Source organism: Rhodamnia argentea, chromosome 10 (assembly GCF_020921035.1).
Source record: "Rhodamnia argentea isolate NSW1041297 chromosome 10, ASM2092103v1, whole genome shotgun sequence".
NCBI lineage: Eukaryota > Viridiplantae > Streptophyta > Magnoliopsida > Myrtales > Myrtaceae > Rhodamnia > Rhodamnia argentea.
The window spans coordinates 6,525,819-6,551,970 of record NC_063159.1 but is presented as its reverse complement, the minus strand read 5'-3'; the positions used below and the strand labels follow the sequence as shown (position 1 = coordinate 6,551,970).

General features: G+C 36.9%; 2 protein-coding genes and 1 pseudogene across 4 annotated transcripts; all 3 read left to right on the top strand.

The window, feature by feature from the left end:
* Positions 1–1,249: 1,249 nt before the first annotated feature.
* Positions 1,250–25,523, top strand: LOC115732324 (disease resistance protein L6-like). Of its 2 annotated transcripts, none has more exons than XM_048285942.1 (4): positions 1,250–1,579; positions 20,680–21,393; positions 21,465–22,561; positions 24,689–25,522. In XM_048285942.1, the coding sequence occupies exons 2-4, from the start codon at positions 20,805–20,807 to the stop codon at positions 25,076–25,078; spliced, it is 2,076 nt and encodes a 691-aa protein (XP_048141899.1). In that variant the 5' UTR covers positions 1,250–1,579; positions 20,680–20,804; the 3' UTR covers positions 25,079–25,522. The 2 variants fall into 2 exon arrangements, with proteins under 2 accessions (XP_048141899.1, XP_048141898.1); XM_048285941.1 differs by lacking the exon at positions 1,250–1,579 and adding an exon at positions 20,239–20,296 and having other exon boundaries at positions 20,720–21,367; positions 21,466–22,561; positions 24,689–25,523.
* On the top strand, positions 1,573–8,599 carry LOC125316747 (annotated as a pseudogene).
* On the top strand, positions 10,145–11,271 carry LOC125316743. 2 transcript variants are annotated; one of them, XM_048285986.1, is made up of 3 exons: positions 10,145–10,468; positions 10,601–10,648; positions 11,068–11,271. In XM_048285986.1, exons 1-3 carry the CDS (start codon positions 10,206–10,208, stop codon positions 11,246–11,248), a joined length of 492 nt encoding a protein of 163 aa, XP_048141943.1. In that variant the 5' UTR covers positions 10,145–10,205; the 3' UTR covers positions 11,249–11,271. The 2 variants fall into 2 exon arrangements, with proteins under 2 accessions (XP_048141943.1, XP_048141942.1); XM_048285985.1 differs by having other exon boundaries at positions 10,145–10,540.
* Positions 25,524–26,152: the final 629 nt, after the last annotated feature.

Sequence of the window (26,152 nt, the reverse complement as noted above, 5' to 3'; positions counted from 1 at the left end):
TTTATTGTTGTCTTTTCTCCTTGTGATTGTTATTTTCTCAATGTCTCTCTCTCTATATATATAAACTTCTACATCAAGACTCCGTTCCTTTCGCGAAAAACAAATTTCAAGAAAATATTTTTCGAATTTTCAGGGGTTCTGTTCACGGAAGACAAACGAGTCGAGAAAAATATTTTTCTTACATGGAAAAAGCACATTCAAAAATGGGAAAAATATTTTCCTCATCTTTCATTCCTTCTCTCTTTCACATTTCCTTTCTTTTTAATTATTTTTATTCTTTTTAAGTGTCAAATTTTTTATTTTTCTTTTTTATTTTTCTTTTTCTCTTTTATTTTTCTTCCCCCTTCTTCTTTGGGCCGGGACTCTCCGTGGCCGGTGATCGACAAAAGAGGGTGAAATTAAAAATATATATAAAAAATAAAAAAATGAGAGAATAAAATAATAAAAGAAAATAGAGTAAAATAAAAATTAGAATTTTAAAAATAAATAAAAAGAAAATAGAAAACAAAAAAATTTAATATCATTAAAAGGAATTCAAATCTGATTTTTTATATTGAAAACGAAAAAAATTTTCAAGGTTATTTTTAAGTTTCAACCAAATGCCAGAAAATGTTGCTATTTTCTTGAAAAATGACTTTTGAAAAGTATTTTCCAGAAACACCTCATTTTTCGTGAAATGAGCAAAGCGAAAAAACTCTAGTTGGAAATTTATTTCAAAAGACATCTATATAAAAAACTTTTTTTTTTTAGTCGAAACAGAAATCTATTTGAAAACTCAATGTGGATTGTGAATAAAAATGTAGGAGAACGAGACTTTGTTAAGTAATACAGACATTTCTCCGAAAAACTTAATAAAGTTTCTCGGAGACATTTATTAACAAAGTCTCGTTCTCCTAAATAATCCGATTATCGATACTTTCTTGCGATTGACTCAGGCACATAAGAACATCAGTATTGCTCATTAGTCTTTTTTCCCTCTTTGGTCTGCATAAGTCCACTTACAATGCCAATTAAAAGGGAGGAGGGCCTTTTAATCAAATGGGCTTTTTTAGTTTTTACCACCTAATCTACTAATTAGTTGGCTTCTGTTGGGGAATGGACCATTTGGATTTCTTGATGTCAAGATCTGGGGAGGCAGCATAAAAGACCAAGCTATTCAGATTCCACAGTGTAAAGTCTCCATTCAGTCCCGTGCGCTGACGTAGTTGACCGTCTCCGCGCTCCCTAGGCTTCCGCCGGCGAAGCCAAGGTGACCGTCGACGACTTCGGTCAAGGCATGCGCGACGCTATAGCTCCGGCGGTGGACCCATACAGACGGTGAGTTTTCTGGCTGCGATCCTGGGTGTTGTTCCATTTTTGTTGCCATCTGATGTAAGTGGAAAAAATTATGGCGAGCTTTCTGCAAATTCCAGAGTGCTCCTCCCTAAACGATACGCCTTGGTCTTTCTTCTTCTGTTTTCTTGTTAATAGAAAAAGCAAGTCAAAGTCAAAGTCAAAGTCGTGTTCTCTTTCAATCAAAACACCTGCCTAAGTGGAGATCACAGCAGTGGATGGGTTTTCTTGTTTGAGCGCTCCTCAGGTAATCAATGGCTCCTCGCTCTTCTCTTCTCTACCCTGTTTCCTGCTTTGATTGCTCCATTTTGGTCTGATGAGTTGTATGGGATTTTTCTTTTTTTTTTTTCTGTTCGAATGTAGCTCCGAATTGAGTTTTGAGAGACATTTCTGCAATTCCCAGGCCTGGGATTTCGTATTCCTCTTCTGCCGAGGCTCTGCTCCATCAATCTCTTTTACTGCCTCTGTATTGCTGCAATCCTCTCGAGATGAAAAGAAGAGAACCCACTGGCCCAGAAGATCCGATGTACGGGGCGTCTTCCTCATTGACCTCTCCACATGTAGGTGATTCTGACTGCAGAGCCAAAAAGCAAAAAGGAAATGACCACGAAGTATTCTTGAGCTTCAGAGGGGAAGACACGCGCAAAGGCTTCACTGATCATCTCTATAATAGCCTTGCCAGTGCGGGAATTTATGTGTTTAGAGACGACAACGAGCTCCGTGTTGGTGAGAAGATTGGTCCGGAGCTTCTCTGCAGTATCACGCAGTCGAAGATCTCCATCCCAATTATCTCGGAGAACTATGCTTCCAGCAGATGGTGCCTTCGCGAGCTGGCTCAGATGTTGAAGTGCAAGAGAAGCAGTGGGCAAATAGTGCTGCCCATATTTTACAAAGTGAAGCCCTGCCAGTTGCGACGTCTTACGGGGAGTTTGGGAGATGCTATCAATGCACATATAGAGAATTTGGATGAAACGGTTGTGAAGGAATGGGAAGAGGCGCTTGAAGAAGTCAGTTCCTTGAAAGGATGGGTATCGGACAATGTTGATAATGGGTGCATTATTCTCAACCAAAACTTTGTTTTGTTTCTTAGAACTAGATCTAGAGTATAAATATTGCCATCCTATACTGAAACTCATTATTATTTGGCAGGCATGAAGGGACATTAGTTAAAATTGTTGTCGGAAAAGTTGCGAGCGAGTTAAAAAGGCTCTTTCGGCTAATTGTTCCGAACCAGTTGGTGGGAATCGATGATCGTGTGGAAGAGGTAATGAGCTTGATAGATCCTAAATCCAATGATACAAGGATTGTCGGGATTTATGGAATGGGCGGCATTGGTAAGACTACTCTTGCAAAGGTGTTATACAACAAACTCTCCGGTGATTTTGAGTGTCTTAGCTTTGTGGCAAATATTCGAGAAATATCTTGGCGCAAAGGTATTGAAAGCCTACAAAAGCAGCTCATTTACGATATACTGAGAAGTCCACATGATGTGTCGACTGTGGACGAGGGAATTGGTGTCATCAAATGTCGTTTTACAAGTAAGAAAGTCCTAATTCTTCTTGATGATGTTGATGACAAGACTCACTTGAATGCTTTGGTCGGAGATGGTAGTTGGTTTAAAGCTGGAAGTATAGTCATCATCACAACTAGAAACAAGAGCATTCTTGATGAGGCTGGTGTAGGCTACATGTACCAACTCAACGAGTTGTCTTTAAAGCAATCATTGATTTTGTTTAGTAGACATGCATTTCGGAAGGATTCTCCTGAGATTGATTATCGGCTTATCTCTCGTGATGTGGTATCTACTACCGGGGGGCTTCCATTAGCCCTTGAAGTCATAGGTTCATTCTTATGTGGAAAGACAAAAAAAGTATGGAAAGATACCTCAAATAAATTAAAGAAAGTGCACGAGAAGAAAGTCCAAGAGACTTTGAGGATAAGTTATGAAGCATTAGATCTTGAGGTGCAACAGATATTCTTGGACATTGCATGTGTCTTTATTGGATCATCCAAACAAAATCCAACTTACATGTGGGATTCCTGTGATTTTTTCCCGGAGAGTGGGATTGAAGTATTGTGTGTTATGTCCCCGATTAAAATTGACAAAGACGGCAAGCTGATGATGCACGATCAATTGAGAGACTTCGGAAGGGAAATTGTCCGTCTAGAAAATCAAAAGGAGCCTCAAGGCCGTAGCAGATTGTGGATTCATGAGGAAGCCATAGATGTGCTTGAGAGCAACAAGGTATGAATTTTCTCTACTTGTCTTAGTCGGTGAATGTGAGTCCATCTTCTCTTTCTTGTTTGAGATAAAAATTATAGTTAGTCCCGAGTCTCCAAAACTTGCTGCTTCTACCGACAAAAGAGCTCCTTCATTTAATTGCTGTTGTTAAAAATTATTGTTAGTCCTGAGTCTCCAAAACTTGCTGCTTCTCCTGACAAAAGAGCTCCTTCATTTAATTGCTGTTCTTGCCTGATTCAGGGACATGATTAATGAGCAATTTCTTGGTTACTGATGATGTGGGTGTATTTATATGTATTTACCTTGTAATATTGTGGTGAGGACACTCTTTTGGTAATTTCAATGCAACAACAAAACTACAAAAAAGTAATGATTGACAGAGCACTTTCGGAGGAAACATGACATCTATAAATTGTTGGGGCCAATGCTTTTCCACGTATCTGTATGATGCAAGTGTTTGATTTTTGGACTCTTCTTTTGATTTCTCGTGCGCCCTTTTCTTTCCTTTTTTATTTTACTGAGTATTGACTTCTCTTATGAGTTGTTTTCTCCGATAAATGAGATTTCTGTTTTGTGAACATTAGCTATAATGGTTCTGTATTTTTCAGGCTGGGTTAAGTACATATAGTCCCCAAGCATTATTGTTTGTGCGATTTAGTCCTCCCTCTGTATTTTTTGCTCAATGTGGTCCTCTATCTTTCACAGCTTGTGCAATCAAGTCCTTTGCCGTCAAGTCTCCCCTTAGTTAACAAAGTCAATTTGTTGTTGGCTTTCATATTTGCTTATGTTATATGCGCAACTGTGTAATATAACCCTAAATATATATTATTTCATTTTATAGACTTTTCAGAATCGGGGATGAATTTCTTTCTATAAATTTGCTATTTTTTTTTTCGTGATGATTGACAACGGACAATTTTGCTAATAATCCCCCGATAACATTTACATGTCAAATATAGGCCATCATGCTGTCACATTGATTCCTAGATCGTGCAATTCTTATTGAGCATCTTAGTTAGCAAAGACTTTGTTAATTTTTATATCATCGTGGGCTATCATGTTGCGCGATATTTCTACCTGTTGAACCTTTAGTGAGCATTTGTAGCACATATCTAGTACATTTATATCGTTTATTTGTTGAATATGAGTTATCGTGTTATCTAATTTTTATTTAATTATTGATTAGTATCATTTACTTACGAAATACATAATAGTGTTTTCTCATAATGACTGTCCATACAACTTTTCAATCGTAACAGCCATCACTTATTATACATTTGGTTGTACCCATTATTGACATATATGTAGTCATGTAGTATAACCCTCTAAAGATATATTATTTTTCCTTTTGTGATGGACAACTTTATTATATTCACTTATTTGTAAAGCATGTTGATTAAATTTTTTTTTTTCGATGAATATCATTTAGTCACAACGGGTATCGATACACCTTTTCAACTATAATAGTCGTCGCTTGTTATATAGAATCAACACGACAATGAAAAGATAGCATCAAATGTCCGTAGATTAGAGCAGTAAAAATCATTGATATAACATTTGATATAAAACACATCCATACTTTTTCAGCTTACATTCTCGTTGTGATTTTGATATGAGAAGTGCAAACAAGGGGGATTCTACAATTGGAATTCTTTGATGGCAAATTTGATGGTTGTATTCGATCTGTAAGAGAAGAGTGCTGGTGTTTCACGTATAAAGGATATGAGTTAGGGTTGTGTTGTTTCACATATAAAGGGGCATGAATTTTGCTAGATATATTGAAATGGGGTGTGCATGAGGAGAGGCCTCAATTGTAATTTCAAAGGGATGCAATTTCTGGGAATTCTTCTTTTTTTTTTTTTTTTTGGTCAGAATTTTCTGGAATTGAAAAGGTGCAAATTGAGAAGGGCATAGTTAGAAAAGGAGAAGTTCGGAAACACCCTTGCGAGCTTCACATTTTTACATAAATTAGATAAATATTTGTCAAGTGCAACCTGTCATTTAAGGAAGCTGAAAGTGAGAAGCCTACACCATTATAGTATGACAACCTATTGAATTTAGTTCAGCTTGTCTTAAATATAGTTGGTTTCATCTCATCATTCAAAACTTACGGTCCACAATGCTTTCTAATTGCAGGGCACTAGTAAGATCGAGGCTCTTCGTCCGGACAAATGTGGTTATAGAAGAAGCTACACAGGTGAACTATTTAAAGAACCGACCGGTTTGAGGTTCCTTCAAGTGAACGCTGCGAATCTTGTTGGAGATTTCCTGAACTTGCTTCCTCAATTAAGATGGCTTCAATGGGAGGAGTGTCCCTTGGATTTCGCAGCGGCCAACTTCCATCCAAAGAAATTAGTCGTGCTTGATCCGTCGTGGAGTGGGATTTCGGAGGACTGGGGAGGATGGGGTCCAGTTAAGGTAAGATGTAGCAGAGAAGGCATATCTCTTGTTGATAGTCATGTGTTGTTGAGAGTCCAATCTCACCAAGTTCTCCTTTTCTCCTTTCTTTTCTCGGAGAGGTTTAATATCCTTACTCGGATTAAGGATTTTTCTCTTAAGTATAAGAGGAATTTGTAGGCACCTAAATGTACGATAAGCTTCTGTCCTTAATATGTTAACAAACAATCATGCTTAACACTAGACATACTGAGAAATAAAAACTTGTTTTAACTGTATTAATTACAATCTTTTAGAAATATAACTACAATATTTGTGCCCATCTTGAGTTTTTTTAATCTGAATGGTTTGTGGCTTCTAAGTGAATCTCTCCCGATGCATGTCTTTTTAGCAATTCTTGTTACATCTGTACATCAATCTTCCTTCATGAAAAATGAAAAGTTGCAATTATTTAGGTATAGTTTGGTATGTTCAAAGAAGCAAAAAAAAAAAACTCTTAACTGTTTTTGACCCGAAATACTATTTGAATGGTCATAGACAGGATCAATTGTTATAGAAACAAAAGTAAACATTAATATTTGAAAATAAGTGCATTGCTTCATAATGGTTTTTGTGAGAGCAAATTGTATGTTAGCTTTGTAAGTGCTAGCCGGTTGATATTTATTTTAGCCAAATTGGAAGATATGCCTAATGCAGTAAGAAAATATAGTTAGCAGTTGTATGTCCCTAACATTCTTTTTGCAGTATATGCTGAAAAATTATTTCTATGTTGGTTAGTTCCAAAAAAAAAAAAAAATTTATTTCTATGTTGGTGACATAGCCAAACACTACTACTTAAGGAATGTTTAAATAAAACATATGTGAGGTAGTGGAGTATTATAGCAATGGTTGAATGGGGACTTAGCTATGAAAAATTTATATATTCTTCTAAAAAGTCCAAATAAAAGGAGTAGTGGAGCATTGATATTTTTCTATGGAATTTTAAGTAGTCCAAACAAGAACGAAGAACATCGGAAATGCAGTCCAATCTCATTGTTTCTTTTTTTTTTTCTTCTCTAGATGGCAACCGAGCTCAAAGTTCTCAACCTCTCGAATTGTCGGTCTTTGAGAAGAACTCCTGACTTATCCACTTTCAAAAGCTTGGAGATTTTATCATTTGAAGGATGCTGGCATCTAGAAGAGATTCATCCTTCTATCGGTGACATCAAGACCCTTGTCTCCTTGAATGTCGGGTGTTGTAAGAGACTGGAGGAGCTACCGGCGGGAGTTGGTAGAATGGAAAAATTGAGGGAGCTTCTCTTAGATCATACGGATATACAAGAGATTCCTATTTCGAGAGGTTGTTTGACGAAGTGGAGACACTAAGTGCCTCGTCTTGTAGACGATTGGCTCAACTTCTAGAATCCATGGGCTCACTTGTGTCGTTAACTTTGTTGGACGTATCCGGGACACGGATTGAAGAATTTCCTAAATCCATTGGTTCTATGAAGGAGCTTAGGACTCTTGATGCCTCTAATTGTGTGTCGCTTGCCCGCATACCTAGCTCCATAGGCCATCTAGCATCATTGCGGTGCTTGTTATTATGGGGATGCCCCTCGTTGAGAGAAATTCCTGATTCAATTGGGAACTTGACATCATTGGCCGAACCGCATTTAGCAAGGACAGCAATTGCGGAATTACCCGAAAGCATTGGAAATCTGCAGAAGTTGAGGATCTTGGACATTTGTCGATCTCGCGTAACGGAATTGCCTGGTGCCATTGGAATGTTGGCGGAACTCCAAGAGTTGAGAGCTTCAGGATGCAAAAATCCGAAAGGACTACCTAGTGAAATAGGCGAACCGGTTTCCCTAAACAAGCTTAATTTAGACAAGTCGGGCATTACGGGCTTGCCAGAAAGCATTTCTAAGCTCTCTTGTGTCCAAAACCCGAGGGTTCGATATTGCCAAAAGCTTCAAGAAATACCGGAACCGCCCTCCGGCATAACAGCTCTACGTATCACCCGCCCGAGTACATCGTTGCCGCATCTTTCCCAGCTAACCCTTCTCAAGAAGCTCACTCTTTGTGATTGCCCTTGGCTTGAATATCTTCCAAAGCTGCCCGTTGGGCTATTAATGCTTTCTATTGCACGTTGTGGAAAATTGAAAGCGGTGACGGATTTGTCGAATTTGAAGCACTTATCCGAATTGTATCTTGAGGAGTGCTATGAGCTAACAGAAGTCACCGGCCTGGAAGGTTTACGGTCCCTCTATAACTTACGGGTGCGGGAATGCCCTAATATATCGGGGCTTGATGGTGTCGAATCCCGTGATTCCGCATGCTCGACATGATATCGAGAACCAGACTTTTAGATTAATAACCTCTGTGCAAGTTCCGCATTCGAAGGTTGTGGTTGCTCTCTGGTCATCTACTAACGTGCTTGTTTTGTTTACGTGGCGTGCTAAACTTTTATATTCTGTTTGATTCTTGTATTGCCGGAATTCGTCGGGTTCTTCAAGCTAATTTCGGAGGGTGTGAATTCAATAGGCTGCAAGTCTGCAAGAGTGAGTTCATAGTTTCATTGTCATTTTTGATTCTCTATGAATTGTCAGTTGAGTTTGATCCTAACAAGATTCACACCGTTTATGCTGTACACGATTTATCTTCTGCTCATTGTTCATTCTAATGTTCGCTAGGCCAATGCGGATTTTGTTCTAGTGATGCTCTGATTCGACTTTCCGGTATGAAAGTTTGTCTCCTCTGCTCTCTAAATTTCTAATGATCTTGGTCTTCATGATGTAGGAACTGCGAATTTTAGAGCCACATTTTATAATTTTGGGGCAGAAACATATATGTATTCCAAATAAGCTTATGAACTATTACAAGTTTCATATGATATTGTGGCAACAAAGCTAGTAAAAGAGTTCAAAAGCTTTAAGGAGATAAGCTCAAAGAGGCATCTCACTTTATGGTATGTCGAATGTCAAATTCAATTTCAAAAAATTGTCCCACATATATCATAGTTTAATGAAAATTTAGGATCCAAGAAAGTGTCGGGTAACGATAATTTGGATGTCCAAATGTTTCTACTATGACTAGCTATTATGAGTGTAGTATAGGTTCAAACTCGAGACGAGGTGAAAGATCTCGATATAGAAGTGAAGCTAGCATAGGATGTGGTGATTCTCTATACCGCTTCTCCAGCTATTTACAAATTTGTCCTTGCTTTCACCAATACTCTTTGTAGGCGCACAAACATCACCAATGCTAAAGCCTATGTCCACCAGAAAAAAGTGATATTTTTTAAGCCCATGAAATATAATGTGTACTATTTATATGGTCTGCTGAACGGATATAATGAAATTTCCAATTTATCCATTATATGCAATTTACATTCGAAAACGGTAGGATGGATAAAGAAATTGAAAAAACCAACACCTTAGAGGATATATATATACGGAGAAAAATAAGGCTGAAAACAGACACCAAAAACATTCAAATACCTTACACCTTAAGAATCGGTCTGAAATCTCTTCCAAGAATCGGTCGGAATCTGGTTGAATTGGACAGAAAAGGAAGAGAACCGGTTTAGTCGGATAATTGAACCGGTTTGGTATGGGAGGATGAAGGGATACCGGGCCCAGACATCTAGAGCTCTGATATCAAGATAACAAAAATAGGCGGAAGCGAGGATTGTGTCACGTCTGTACATTTAATAATGAAGAGTACTTAGCCTATGTTTATAACCTTTATAGGATAAGTCAATAATATGCACAATCAAATCAAATGGAGATAATTCATAGTTCCAAGAGGCTTGGAGAATCATGAAAGATCGATATGAGAAATCGCTTGGTTATTTTCCTATTATTAATAAAACAGAGCAACAAATATGAAGTAATGATCTCCTTAGGCTTCATAAATAATAATTTTTGAGTTGAGAGAATTAAAGCATCGCTCCCAGCGATAAATAATAACAATAATCATAACAATAATAATAATAGTAATAAGACATGATATCATCTGCTGTCGACCTCACAGTAACGCCCACGCGCCGCACGTGGGGATGGCTAGATCCCACAAGACGTGGAATTTTCGCACCACCTCCCACGTATCTTCCTTGCCTCTTGCAGTTTTCGTTTTCTTTTTTCCTTTTTGGTCGATCCTCTTTGCAGTTTACCAAGAGCTCTTTTGTCCTCTCTGTTGACTTTCCTCGCTCATCACATCACAAAGCAAGCAGAAGACCTGCAGGTCGCATCAAATGGAGCGCTGCGCTTGGCCTAAGAACCTCTCCTCAAGCCGCAAGCACGCGATCAAGGAGCTCCTCCATGGCCAGAATCCCACGAAGAAGATCAGACATCTCTTCGACGCTCACTCTCAAACTGGCAATGACACAGCGCAGCCCTTGATTGCGGAAGATCCGATCGTCAACGTCCTCAGGTCGTTCAGCAACACCCTATCCCTATCGAGCAGTGCTGCCGAGTCCTACGAGGTCTTGCCGGTCCCGGCCAACGCCTGTGTTAGGTCCGAGGTCTCCGTGGAAGTCTCCGAGGAGAGCATCAAGCCCCCGCCGGTCCCGACCAACGCCTGTGTTAGGTCTGGGGTCTCCGAGGAGGGCATCAAGCCGCCGCCAGTGCCGACCAACGCCTGTGTTAGGTCCGAGGTCTCCGGGGGACGTGAGAGCATCCACACCCCGGTCCCGAGGTAATTAAGGGACAAAATTCGTGGTGGTTTTTTTTTCCTGACTTTATTTAAGTGGAGTTTCGCGTAATTCGACAAACCTATTAAGTTTCTTTTTGGGAAGAACGGTTACATAAAAGGTGAGCATCCCAAGTTTGAAAATGACGGTGTGAAGATGTCTCGAAATTTAGGAGAAGGGGAAGACAAAAATAGATCGTTTCGCTGTTCATATGATTTTGGGACACAACTTGACATTTGACAGATGATGATTGGATTATAACGAGCTTGTCTAACTTGCAGATAATACAAGTTATTATTTTTTTTTGTTATTTCATTTATCTTGTTATTAGGCAGAAGATGAGAGAGGTTTCATATGGAGCTAAATTATATATATGGGTCTAAGTAATTCTAACATGAAATGGGAATTACTCATTTTTGCGCAGAAAGATTTCGGATACACGGACAAGATTGGACCAGAATTTGATCGACAACAACGGGCACAAAAGGAGGACATATGATCAGAAATTGATTCTCAACTCTAAGTCACCCAAGTACTTCACAAATGATACATCCATTTTCATTAATTTCTCATATAGATTTTTTTATTGTTCTGTTTTTAGTTAAGATATGTACATGAATCTTAATAATTCTAACATGAAATGGGAATTACTCATTTATTTCACAGGACTTGGCATGCACGGAAAAGACTGGACCAGAATTTGATCGCTTGGAGGACATATTATCAAAAATTGATTCTCAACTCCGAGTCATCCAAGTACTTCACAAATGATATGTCCAGTTTTCATTAATTTCTCATACAGATTTTTTATTTGTTTTGGTATTAGTTAAGGTATGCACATCACATGGATCTTAATGATGATCCGTTTGTTTCATATAAAATGAATGATTTGGAAAATGTTTTTCAGAAAATAATCGGTAATATCGCTTGTAGAAATGATGAGCAGGAATTTCTTTTATTGTCCACGAAAATATTTAGACATAAGTTGTTGTAAATAATAAGAATATGTTTTATTAACTAATTATTTGAAATGATACATACGATCATTTTTGGAGAAATATTTTTTAAATCTTTCATTTTCTACGAAATAAACATACTGCAACATGAACCAGGAATTACTCATTTTTCTGCAGAGAGGCTCCGTATGTATGGTCAATGGTGAGGACTTATTTCACTGACGACGGGTACCAATGGAGGAACTTTGGTCAGACAATCGATACTCTATTCCAAATTCCCCAGGTACTCCACAAATATTGTGCATATATTTGAGAAAAATATTGCATAAAGTAGAGAGAAATCAATTTTTGCTTAATGTCTAAAACAAATATTATGTGGGCATCTTTACAACAAGTAACACATCCACCTATCTACTTGACCAAATTATTTGTGCTTCTCTCATGAGTCAAGATGAACAATTAAGCAAATAATGTGTTATTGCTTGTGATTAAATCTGCATTTGGGTGCACTTGCGGGAGCTACTTCAGGTGCGCTGACAGATTCGACCAGGGATGCCTAGCAGTCGTGCATTTCCAACAGATCGAGGATGACGCACCCCTTTACATGATCACATACAGACGACCCCACACTTGCTTGGTCAACTCCTCCATCCCCTTAAGTTTCAACACTAGCCTCATTGCCGAACAAGACGACGACGACGACGACATCCATCTTTATCAACTTCCAATCCTCATCATCCGATAACAACCCTGTGTTCAAATCTGTCGGGGACATCAAATCCTGGTCATGAGATCAAGGGGATGTGATTTCTTAGGGTCTCATAGTCTTGAGATAATCGTGGGGTCTGAGTTTGATGATATGTTGGATTATGAACTTCCATGTTGATTTTGGTGTAGATTAGTTGATTAATGTAAGAGGTGATTGCTAGATGAGTTCCTTGAAACTATTTAATCCTATGCGGCGGTTTGTTTAGGAGGAAAAGGAACAATATAATAGCTAGTGCAACAATTGTTATCTTTTTTTTTTTTTTAATTACAGGGTTTTATATATACTCTAAAGATTCTCTCGCTTTGAGGAACACGAAATACAATGAGAAATTATCCAATCAATCTTAAATTATTGTATGGATACCAATTTAGTACTAAACTTTCAAATTTGTCAATTTAGTCATGAACTTTTGTGTGAAATTTCAATGTAATTTGTTTCAGCGAAAAGTGATTAAAAGGGCTATATTGTAATTTTGTGCAAAGGTTTTAGGACTTATATTGGAAAAATTTAAAAATTTAAAACTGAAACAAAAATTTCATGCAGTTACCAAACGCATTTCTATTTCAAGAATAGAAATTTTGTGCAGTTACTAAACACGTTTTGATTCTCCAAAACTAATTTAAGGAACATAATAAAAAAAATTAATTCTAATCAGAATCACTTTTTGAGATCAGAATCTTTATCATGCAGGTCCTAAATAATTATGATGCAACGGATTCATGTAAATCTTGGCACGTTCAAGTATTTTTCCTAATTGGTTTAAGATTTTAGGATAACTACATAAATAATCTCTGAATTTTAGCCCAATATGCAATGTCGTTTCCGAACTTTTAATTTGTTCAATGTGATCCATGAACTTTAACTTAATGTGCAATGTTGTCCTTAAACTTTTAATTTGTTCGATGAATTTCCTGAATTTTGGTGAAAGTTCAATCTAGCTTATGGACTATATTGAACATTTTTATATAATTTAGGAACTATATTGAATATGTACAAAAAGTCCCAGGACTATATTGAATAAATTAAAATTTGAGAAATGACAGTGCACATTGGACCAAAATTCAAGGACTATTTGTTTTGTTTCCCTACATTATTAAAAGTTTAGGGACGACATTGCACATTAGGCTAAATTTTATGGATCACATTGTACAAATTAACGTTGAGGGGTAATATTACACATTGGGCCGAAATTCAAGGATTATTTATTTTTTCTAAGCCATTTGAGTAAGTTGGTCTAATTGGGGTATATTTGGAATGTGGACTCCCTCCATCTGATTTTTCACATATAAGAGCATCGAATTTCTGCCGTCCATCTGACACGTGAACTTTAAAAACATAACATTTGTAATAACTCCATCAAATCGAAAAGACGTGTATTCACGGGTCACCGAACTTTTGCTCCTTCCTCACATGATAAATTGATGCATTCCGCACTATCTTGAAAAGTTTGGTCTCTAAACTCTCGACTCTTCACAGCCTACAAAGCCCAAGTCAACTCTCCATCCTAATAGTGGCTAAACCCCATCGGGAAGATTCTCTCTCCGGAATTGGCTCACTAAAATCCTTCACCCTCTTTGATCTTTGTTATGCCTTGATTTCGAACCTTCTTGAGGTTAAATTCCGATTATTAATGAAAGTTTTATTTGGCCCAAAAAAAAAAAAAAAACTCTCCATCCCAATCGCCGATAGTTCACAGAATATTCTACGAAATACAATCCTGTCCTAATCAAACCTATTTAACTTGTTTTAATCATCTTTTAAGCTTTTTTTTTTTTTTGGTAAGGATCTCTTAAGCTTTTACTTTCATAAATAACAATCAAGTCCTTCCTACTTTTACTGGTGACGTGAATTGTCCGTGTGATACCGAGGAATTACTTATGTGGCGAATTTAAATTATACTTTTCAATAAAAATTTGAGAGGCGATTTCAATTTTTCACAAAAATCTATTGGTTCGTTCAATGAGAAAAGCACCAAAAAAGCCCTAAACATATTGCATTGTTACCAATTCAATCATAAACACTCAATTAGACCAATTTAATCCTGAACCTTTTGTATCTATACCAACTCAGTCCATCTGTCCAATTTTGATCGAAAATAGCTAATGTGGATGCTGGACGTTTTACGTAGGTATGAGTTGACGTAGACATTTTTTAAATATTATTTTTTAAAAATTAATGTTTTCTTTTTTTCTTTTTCTTTTTTCACTTTGGCTTTGCCCAACGAGGGCCGCCGGCAACCCTTGCCTAAGGCCTTTGGGGCCCCATCGGCCGCTGGTGAGGCGGCCCCCGCCTAGTGGCCGGCGAGGGTTGCCGGTGACCCTCGTCACCCAAAGCCAAAGTGAAAAAAAAAAGGGAACAAAAATTAAAAAATTATTATTTAAAAATGTCAACGTCGACGCTGGCTATGCCATGTAGGAAGTTCAGCGTCCATATCGGTGATTTTCACTCAAAATTGGCCGGATGGACTGAATTAGTACGAATGCAAAAATTTTATGACTAAATTAATTAAATTAAAATGTTTAAGACTAAATTGGTACCAATAAACTATGATTATGATTTTTCTGATACTTTTTCCGTATTGAAAAATTCGATACTTGCTTTGACCATGTCATTGAACCCAAATTTTCTTTCCCGACTTCTGTTTTAAGTAGGGGTGAGCGGTTCTAGGTTCTTTACAAGTTCCACTTGGAACTTGGAACCTACCCATCGGAACGCATTCCTCATTTTTTGAAACTTGGAACCTACTCGTCACACCTTGGAATTTGAAATCTACCCTGTTACGGGTTCTAGGGTCGGTTCCAGGGTATCCGAGAATCTATCAATTTCTTTTATTTTTTCATTTTTAGTTAAGCAAAATGAGAGTGAACGCTATAACATCTAAGAGAAAGTAGAGGTAAGTGATTTTAGGTTCTATATAGGTTACATTTAGAACCCGAAACCAATCCATTGGAACGCGTTTATCATTTTTTGGAGCCTAAAACCTACAAAATTGTTTGGCTCCAAATTATATACTCATCATCGGATGCCATAGAACATTATATGATTGTGCAAAAATATATACCAAGAAAAATATAAAAATTTATTTCAGAATCTATGGTCTATGTTCTAAGTAGTGGAACCCGAAACCTACCCGTTGGAACAGGTTCCTCAATTTTTGGAACTTGAAACCTACTTTACATACCTTGGAACTTGGAATCGGAGCGGATCCTACGGGTTCCGGTTCCGGGTTCTCGGTTCTACCCTGGAACTATGCTCACCCCTAGTTTTAAGGCATTGTTTCTCTTTTGGTTTTGGGATAATGAGAAGATATGTTGGTTTTTCCTTAAATGCCGATATAAGTCACGCTTCGACGGGGTTTTTTTTTTTTGGGGGGGGCGGGCGGGAGGGTGGGGGGGGGGGGATGGATTTGGAATGGACGCCTGTGGAAGAGAGAAGGAGAACTAGGAGTTTCCCACCACTCTTTTGTTTTGCGGGTCACAAATGCGAATATTACGAAAAATCATAAACCGATACATTTGTGATAAATTTATCCTAAACTATTTTTTTTACAGCAAAAAAATCCAAAATGGTACACCCGTGATAAATTTATCAAACTATTTTTTTGACCACGAAAAATTCCAAACTGATATACACGTGATAAATTTACCTTAAACTATTTTATTAACTACCAAAAATCCTAAGTCAGTACATCTGCGATAAATTTACCCCGAAACTAATTTTTTTACCACCAAAAATCTTAAGTTAGTATACCTATGATAAATTTACCTCGAAACTATTTTTTTTTTACTATAAAAAATCCCAAACCGGTAAACGTATAACAAATTTATCCTCAATTAGTTTCTGTTAAATTGAGTTAATACCACGAAAAATCTCAAATCAATGCACTTGTGACAAGATGGTAAAAACCCCAAATGGGTATATCTGTCAATTACAACGTATCATCTAACTTAGTAATTCAATGGTAAAATTTAATGAAAACTAATAAAGGGTAAATTTATCGCAAGTATATCGGTTTGGGGTAAATTTATTGCATGTGCACTAAATTTAGGGTTTTTGGTGATCAAAAAAATATTTTGGGATAAATTTATCACAAATGTACTAGTTTGGAAATTTTTGCAGCAATAAAAATAATTTTGGGGTAAATTTATCATATGTGTATCAATTAGATTTTTGTGGTACTAGCCCTTTTTTAATAGCCGAGTTTGCATATCCGTGGTGTTTATAATTCATAATATACCACTCGGAGGTATCATTAGAAGAAGTCCCGTCGAACCAAGAATGGAGGAAAATGTTGGCCTTCCAAAACTATAGCACTTGACGAGAGAACTATAATTATAAAAATAGAATCAATCTCGACAAGATGAGAATCGAAAATTATGATGAAAAAAAAAACTTTAGACAGATTACAGCACCCAAATGAGAGATTTGCGCTAGCTAGGTTGACTTTGGAATCAAAAATAAATTCAGATATTTCCACTAATCTCATGCTAACGCAGGTGTCAAAGTTGAATGTTACCGAATTCGATTAGACTAAACTGAACGCAATGGAATCGTATAAAAGTTACAATAGTGTGTTCCGAGCCCTTTGAGCATCTAACTAATTCGCATTATAGCACTAATTTTCCGGTCCCGCGAACTCGAAAAAAATGTGCAAGGTTTCGTGATATTATAGTGCTTGTTATGACAAGAACATATCAAATTTAGAAGTTAAAATGTAAGACGGGCTAAGTCATATGGGCTGGTCGTACGTGGGTCTCTAGTCAAAGCCCATCGTTGACTCAGTTAGCGGGCTGGATTCAACGCGAGTGGAGAAGACGAGATTACAAGAGTGCCCAATGCCAACGTATCTAAATACCAGTTAGGTAAATCCCCAATTTTTTTAGCGGAAAATAAATAATCTGAAGAATATTTTTATAATAATAATTGATTGTATCGCTTACAAAAATAAATAAATAAAAAATATTTGCATCGTCCATGAAAATGTGCAGAAAAATTGTTGTTGAAAATGAAGACGTTTTTCATTGGCTAGTTATTTCAAGCGATACAAGTGATTAATTCGAGAAAGATGTTTTCCAAATCACTCATTTTTTGGGAAACTAATGGAACCTAAGGGTGCGTATGGTTCACTAAAAACTAAAGATTTTAAAAATATTTTTCATTCATGCTTGAAAATAGTGGGTTATGAATTGTTTTCGATAATGAAAATAATTTTCGTTGATTATTTCTTTTCTAAAGGATACAAACCATTTCCGGAATTTTTCCGTGAAACAAAACGCGCACTAAATGAGCTAAAGGCTTTGTTTGTTTTGTTGAAAACGAATGATTTGGAGAGCATTTTCTTAGATATTTCGCTCATATCACTTGAAATAATTGGTCGATGAAGAATATTTTCCTTATTGATTGAAAATAATTTATGTCTAAACCTTTTTGTGGACAACGATAATATTTATTTATTTTTTCTATGCGATACAGGTGAATATTTTCAGGTAGATGTTTTTGAGATCATTCAATTTTCGTGAAACAAATATATCCTAATATCCTATTTACTTCCCCTTAGTTTACAAACAAATTTCGAACGTATTACAAGCGTAAAATCTTCTGTATTAACTCGGTCTAGGATGTATTTCCACGTGTCAAAAATCTGGATTGCGAGCCCGTGTCAATTCATATTTATCATATCGCAAAACATTACGTTTTTCCTTTATTAAAATAAGCTAAAAATGATGTATTTTACATTCATATGTGTTATTAACCCGAAATTAGGCTGTTGACCTAAAACAATAATTTTCAGTGACTTGGATTTATATATATATATATATAGATATATATGTATTTATTGGTAAGGATGCTTCTCCACTGACTTAAAACAATGCCATTATTAGTAAATTACCTAATTGTTCATAACTTTCCTTTGGCATACCGCGTATGTAATTGATCTCAACAATAGTAATTTATCGTGATAATATTTCGAAAGGTATTCAACATGATCAATTCAGTATTAAACTTTTTAATTTTACCCTAAAATCTTATGACGGTTTGTCAATGTAGTCCTTCCAATCAATTTGACCTAGAAATGCTTACGTGGACACCCAGCTAGCGCTAGCCAACCACCCTATATGACATGGTCGGCGTTGAGATGGATAATCTTTACAATTTATTTTTTTGAAAATTTCTTTTTTTCCTTCATAGGATTTCCTAGCAGAAATTACAAAAAGTCATCCACGTTAGTGCCGGTTGTTCCATGTACGATGACCGATGCTGACCGGCCCCGTAAGCGTTTTCTCGTCAAAATTGACCGGAAGAGATACATTGACAAATTGACAAAAGATTTAGAGCCAAATTTGTAAAATTGAAAAGTTTACAGCCAAATTAACTGCAGAGTAATAAGTTTAGGACTCTTTGGACAAATTTCCCGCAAGTTACGGGTAAAATGATCTTTCATATCTTTTCTTTAGAGGGCGGAATTTTTCTTTGAAGTGTGTAAGTTCTCGGGATCTTATGATTCATAATATTTTTTCACATGGATAGTAATACATCTAAGTTAATAATAACATTTATTGCGTCATTGTTAGCTAGTAAGATATCCAGAAGTTTTTTAAAAAGAAAAAGTCCAGAAGTTCTCCATTTTTACAGAAATTAAAACAAAAAACAACGGAAGCATCTCACTCTGTCAGAGTTCAAGAAAATATTTTTCGAATTTTTCAGGTGTTCTGTTCACGGAAGACAAATGAGTCGAGAAAAATATTTTTCTTACATGGAAAAAGCACATTCAAAAGTAGGAAAATATTTTCCTCATCTTTCCTTCCTTCTCTCTTTCACATTTCCTTTCTTTTTAATTATTTTTATTCTTTTTAAGTTTCAAATTTTTTATTTTATTAATTTTTTTTTCTTTTTCTCTTTTCTTTTTCTTCCCCCTTCTTCTTTGGGCCGGGCCTCGCCGTGGCCGGCGATCGACAAAAGAGGGGGAAATTAAAAAAAGATAAAAAAAAAAAAAAGAGAGAGAATAAAATAATAAAAGAAAAGAGAGTAAAATAAAAATTAGAATTTTAAAAATAAATAAAAAGAAAATAGAAAACAAAAAAAATTAATATCATTAAAAGGAGTTCATATCTGATTTTTTATATTGAAAACGAAAAATATTTTCCAGGTTATTTTCAAATTTCAGCCGAACACCAGAAAATATTGTCATTTTCTTGAAAAATGACTTTCTGAAAAGTATTTTCTAGAAACACCTCATTTTTCGCGAAACAAGTGGAGCAAAAAAGCCTAGTTGGAAATTTATTTCAAAAGACATCTATATATATAAACTTTTTTTTTTTTAGTCGAAACAGAAATCTATTTGAAAGCTCAATGTGGATAGTGGATAAAAAATGTAGGAGAATGAGACTTTGTTAATAAATGTCTCCGAGACACTTGAAAGTAATAAATTTATTAATAAAGTGTCTCGGAGACATTTATTTTCAAGTATATCGGAGACATTTATTAACAAAGTCTCGTTCTCCTAAATAATCCGATTATCGATACTTTCTTGCGATTGACTCATGCACATAAGAACATCAGTATTGCTCATTAGTCTTTTTTTCCCTCTTTGGTCTGCATAAGTCCACTTACAATGCCAATTACAAGGGAGGAGGGCCTTTTAGTCAAATGGGCTTTTTTAGTTTTTACCACCTAATCTACTAATTAGTTGGCTTCTGTTGGGGAACGGACCATTTGGATTTCTTGATGTCAAGATCTGGGGAGGACGCATAAAAGACCAAGCTATTCAGATTCCACAGTGTAAAAGTCTCCATTCAGTCCCGTGCGCTGACGTAGTTGACCGTCTCCGCGCTCCTTAGGGCTGCCGCCGGCGAAGCCAAGGTGACCGTCGACGACTTCGGTCAAGGCATGCGCGACGCTATAGCTCCGGCGGTGGACCCATACAAACGGTGAGTTTTCTGGCTGCAATCCTGGGTGTTGTTCCATTTTTTTTGCCATCTGATGTAAGTGGAAAAAATTATGGCGAGCTTTCTGCAAATTCCAGAGTGCTCCTCCCTAAACGATACGCCTTGGTCTTTCTTCTTCTGTTTTCTTGTTAATAGAAAAAGCAAGTCAAAGTCAAAGTCAAAGTCGTGTTCTCTTTCAATCAAAACACCTGCCTAAGTGGAGATCACGGCAGTGGATGGGTTTTCTTGTTTGAGCGCTCCTCAGGTAATCAATGGCTCCTCGCTCTTCTCTTCTCTACCCCTTTTCCTGCTTTGATTGCTCCATTTTGGTCTGATGAGTTGTATGGGATTTTTCCTTCTTCTTTTTTTTTTCTGTTCGAATGTAGGCCCGAATTGAGTTTTGAGAGACATTTCTGCAATTCCCAGATTTGGGATTTCGTATTCCTCTTCTCCTGAGGCTCTGCTCCATCAATCTCTTTTACTGCCTCTGTATTGCTGCAATACTCTCGAGATGAAAAGAAGAGAACCCACTGGCCCAGAAGATCCGATGTACGGGGCGTCTTCCCCATCGCCCTCTCCACATGTAGGTGATTCTGACTGCAGAGCCAAAAAGCCAAAAGGAAATGACCACGAAGTATTCTTGAGCTTCAGAGGGGAAGACACGCGCAAAGGCTTCACTGATCATCTCTATAATAGCCTTGCCAGTGCGGGAATTTATGTGTTTAGAGACGACAACGAGCTCCGTGTTGGTGAGAAGATTGGTCCGGAGCTTCTCTGCAGTATTACGCAGTCCAAGATCTCCATCCCAATTATCTCAGAGAACTATGCTTCCAGCAGATGGTGCCTTCGCGAGCTGGCTCAGATGTTGAAGTGCAAGAGAAGCAGTGGGCAAATAGTGCTGCCCATATTTTACAAAGTGAAGCCCTGCCAGTTGCGACGTCTTACGGGGAGTTTGGGAGATGCTATCAATGCACATATAGAGAATTTGGATGAAACGGTTGTGAAGGAATGGGAAGAGGCGCTTGAAGAAGTCAGTTCCTTGAAAGGATGGGTATCGGACAATGTTGATAATGGGTGCATTATTCTCAACCAAAACTTTGTTTAGCTCCTTAGATCTAGATCTAGAGTATAAATATTGCCATCCTATACTGAAACTCATTATTATTTGGCAGGCATGAAGGGACATTAGTTAAAATTGTTGTCAGAAAAGTTGCGAGCGAGTTAAAAAGGCTCTTTCGGCTAATTGTTCCGAACCAGTTGGTGGGAATCGATGATCGTGTGGAAGAGGTAATGAGCTTGATAGATCCTAAATCCAATGATACAAGGATTGTCGGGATTTATGGAATGGGCGGCATTGGTAAGACTACTCTTGCAAAGGTGTTATACAACAAACTCTCCGGTGATTTTGAGTGTCTTAGCTTTGTGGCAAATATTCGAGAAATATCTTGGCGCAAAGGTATTGAAAGCCTACAAAAGCAGCTCATTTACGATATACTGAGAAGTCCACATGATGTGTCGACTGTGGACGAGGGAATTGGTGTCATCAAATGTCGTTTTACAAGTAAGAAAGTCCTAATTCTTCTTGATGATGTTGATGACAAGACTCACTTGAATGCTTTGGTTGGAGATGGTAGTTGGTTTAAAGCTGGAAGTATAGTCATCATCACAACTAGAAACAAGAGCATTCTTGATGAGGCTGGTGTAGGCTACATGTACCAACTCAACGAGTTGTCTTTAAAGCAATCATTGATTTTGTTTAGTAGACATGCATTTCGGAAGGATTCTCCTGAGATTGATTATCAGGTTAACTCTCGTGATGTCGTATCTACTACCGGGGGGCTTCCATTAGCCCTTGAAGTCATAGGTTCATTCTTATGTGGAAAGACAAAAAAAGTATGGAAAGATACCTCAAATAAATTAAAGAAAGTGCTCGGGAAGAAAGTCCAAGAGACTTTGAGGATAAGTTATGAAGCATTAGATTTTGAGGTGCAACAGATATTCTTGGACATTGCATGTGTCTTTATTGGATCATCCAAACAAAATCCAACTTACATGTGGGATTCCTGTGATTTTTTCCTAGAGAGTGGGATTGAAGTATTGTGTGTTATGTCCCCGATTAAAATTGACAAAGACGGCAAGCTGATGATGCACGATCAACTGAGAGACTTCGGAAGGGAAATTGTCCGTCTAGAAAATCAAAAGGAGCCTCAAGGCCGTAGCAGATTGTGGATTCATGAGGAAGCCATAGACGTGCTTGAGAGCAACAAGGTATGAATTTTCTCTACTTGTCTTAGTCGGTGAATGTGAGTCCATCTTCTCTTTCTTGTTTGAGATAAAAATTATAGTTAGTCCCGAGTCTCCAAAACTTGCTGCTTCTCTTGACAAAAGAGCTCCTTCATTTAATTGCTGTTGTTAAAAATTATTGTTAGTCCCGAGTCTCCAAAACTTGCTGCTTCTACTGACAAAAGAGCTCCTTCATTTAATTGCTGTTCTTGCCTGATTCGGGGACATGATTAATGAGCAATTTCTTGGTTACTGATGATGTGGGTGTATTTATATGTATTTACCTTGTACTATTGTGGTGAGGACACTCTTTTGGTAATTTCAATGCAACAACAAAACTACAAAAACGTAATGATTGACAGAGTACTTTCGGAGGAAACATGACATCTATAAATTGTTGGGGCCAATGCTTTTCCACGTATCTGTATGATGCAAGTGTTTGATTTTTGGACTTTTCTTTTGATTTCTCGTGCGCCCTTTTCTTTCCTTTTTTATTTTACTGAGTATTGACTTCTCTTATGAGTTGTTTTCTCTGATAAATGAGATTTCTGTTTTGTGACCATTAGCTATAATGGTTCTGTATTTTTCAGGCTGGGTTAAGTACATATAGTCCCCAAGCATTATTGTTTGTGCGATTTAGTCCTCCCTCTGTATTTTTTGCTCAATGTGGTCCTTTATCTTTCACAGCTTGTGCAATCAAGTCCTTTGCCGTCAAGTGTCCCCGTAGTTAACAAAGTCAATTTGTTGTTGGCTTTCATATTTGCTTATGTTATATGCGCAAATGTGTAATATAACCCTAAATATATATTATTTTATTTTATAGACTGTTCAGAATCGGGGATGAATTTCTTTCTATAAATTTGCTATTTTTTTTTTTCGTGATGATTGACAATGGGCAATTTTGCTAATAATCCCCCGATAACATTTACATGTCAAATATAGGCCATCATGCTGTCACATTGATTCCTAGATCGTGCAACTCTTATTGAGCATCTTAGTTAGCAAAGACTTCGTTAATTTTTATATCATCGTGGGCTATCATGTTGCGCGATATTTCTACCTGTTGAACCTTTAGTGAGCATTTGTAGCACATATCTAGTACATTTATATCGTTTATTTGTTGAATATGAGTTATCGTGTTATCTAATTTTTGTTTAATTATTGATTAATATCATTTACTTATGAAATACATAATAGTGTTTTCTCATAATGACTGTCCATACAACTTTTCAATCGAAACAGCCATCACTTATTATACATTTGGTTGTACCCATTATTGACATATATGTAGTCATGTAGTATAACCCTCTAAAGATATATTATTTTTCCTTTTGTGATGAACAACTTTATTATATTCACTTATTTGTAAAGCATGTTGATTAATTTTTTTTTTTTCGATGAATATCATTTAGTCACAACGGGTATCGATACACCTTTTCAACTATAATAGTCGTAGCTTGTTATATAGAATCAACACAACAATGAAAAGATAGCATCAAATGTCCGTAGATTAGAGCAGTAAAAATCATTGATATAACATTTGATATAAAACACGTCCATACTTTTTCAGCTTACATTCTCGTTGTGATTTTGATATGAGAAGTGCAAACAAGGGGGATTCTACAATTTGAATTCTTTGATGGCAAATTTGATGGATGTCTTCAGACCGTAAGAGAAGAGTGCTGGTGTTTCACGTATAAAGGATATGAGTTAGGGTTGTGTTGTTTCACTTATAAGGGGTATGAATTTTGCTAGATATATTGAAATGGGGTGTGCATGAAGAGAAGCCTCAATTGTAATTTCAAAGGGATGCAATTTCTGGGAATTCTTCTTTTGTTTTTTGGTCAGAATTTTCTGGAATTGAAAAGGTGCAAATTGAGAAGGGCATAGTTAGAAAAGGAGAAGTTCGGAAACACCCTTGCGAGCTTCACATTTTTACATAAATTAGATAAATATTTGTCAAGTGCAACCTGTCATTTAAGGAAGCTGAAAGTGAGAAGCCTACACCATTATAGTATGACAACCTATTGAATTTAGTTCAGCTTGTCTTAAATATAGTTGGTTTCATCCCATCATTCAAAACTTACGGTCCACAATGCTTTCTAATTGCAGGGCACTAGTAACATCGAGGCTCTTCGTCTAGACAAATGTGGTTATAGAAGAAGCTACACGGGTGAACTATTTAAAGAACCGACCAGTTTGAGGTTCCTTCAAGTGAACGCTGCGAATCTTGTTGGAGATTTCCTGAACTTGCTTCCTCAATTAAGATGGCTTCAATGGGAGGAGTGTCCCTTGGATTTCGCAGCGGCCAACTTCCATCCAAAGAAATTAGTCGTGCTTGATCCGTCGTGGAGTGGGATTTCGGAGGACCGGGGAGGATGGGGTCCAGTTAAGGTAAGATGTAGCAGAGAAGGCATATCTCTTGTTGATAGTCATGTGTTGTTGAGAGTCCAATCTCACCAAGTTCTCCTTTTCTCCTTTCTTTTTCTCGGAGAGGTTTAATATCCTTACTCGGATTAAGGATTTTTCTCTAAGTATAAGAGGAATTTGTAGGCACCTAAATGTACGATAAGCTTCTGTCCTTAATATGTTAACAAACAATCATGCTTAACACTAGACATACTGAGAAATAAAAACTTGTTTTAACTGTATTAATTACAATCTTTTAGAAATATAACTACAATATTTGTGCCCATCTTGAGTTTTTTTAATCTGAATGGTTTGTGGCTTCTAAGTGAATCTCTCCCGATGCATGTCTTTTTAGCAATTCTTGTTACATCTGTACATCAATCTTCCTTCATGAAAAATGAAAAGTTGCAATTATTTAGGTATAGTTTGGTATGTTCAAAGAAGCACTCTTAACTGTTTTCGACCTGAAATACTATTTGAATGGTCATAGACAGGATCAATTGTTATGGAAACAAAAGTAAACATTAATATTTGAAAATAAGCGCACTGCTTCATAATGGTTTTTGTGAGAGCAAATTGTATGTTAGCTTTGTAAGTGCTAGCCAGTTGATATTTATTTTAGCCAAATTGGAAGATATGCCTAATGCAAGAAGAAAATATAGTTAGCAGTTGTATGTCCCTAACATTCTTTTTGCAGTATATGCTGAAAAATTATTATTATTATTATTATTATTTTTTTTTTTTGGTAACCGAGGTATCCACGCGGCGGGCGAGCTATGGCTCAAACCAGCGGTGAAGCACGACTAGTCCCGGGGTGGCAACCCACCGCCACGACCCCCGCTAAATCACCGACGCCACGAGTTTGAACCCGGACCTCTCGTGAAAAGGGCTCAAACCATCGCGGCCACCGATGGGTGGGTGAAAAATTATTTCTATGTTGGTTAGTTCCAAAAAAAAAAAAAAAATTTATTTCTATGTTGGTGACATAGCCAAACACTACTACTTAAGGAATGTTTAAATAAAACATATGTGAGGTAGTGGAGTATTATAGCAATGGTTGAATGGGGACTGAACTATGAAAAATTTATATATTCTTCTAAAAAGTCCAAATAAAAGGAGTAGTGGAGCATTGATATTTTTCTATGGAATTTTAAGTAGTCCAAACAA

Coding starts and splice junctions, on each gene's coding strand:
- LOC125316743 (XM_048285985.1), top strand. CDS start 10,206: ATGGAGCGCTGCGCTTGGCCTAAGAACCTCTCCTCAAGCCGCAAGCAC. Junction 10,541..10,600: donor CCGACCAACGCCTGTGTTAG/GTCTGGGGTCTC, acceptor CGCCTGTGTTAG/GTCCGAGGTCTCCGGGGGAC. Junction 10,649..11,067: donor ATCCACACCCCGGTCCCGAG/GTAATTAAGGGA, acceptor ATTTTTGCGCAG/AAAGATTTCGGATACACGGA.
- LOC115732324 (XM_048285941.1), top strand. CDS start 20,256: ATGCGCGACGCTATAGCTCCGGCGGTGGACCCATACAAACG. Junction 21,368..21,465: donor TCGGACAATGTTGATAATGG/GTGCATTATTCT, acceptor ATTATTTGGCAG/GCATGAAGGGACATTAGTTA. Junction 22,562..24,688: donor ACGTGCTTGAGAGCAACAAG/GTATGAATTTTC, acceptor TTCTAATTGCAG/GGCACTAGTAACATCGAGGC.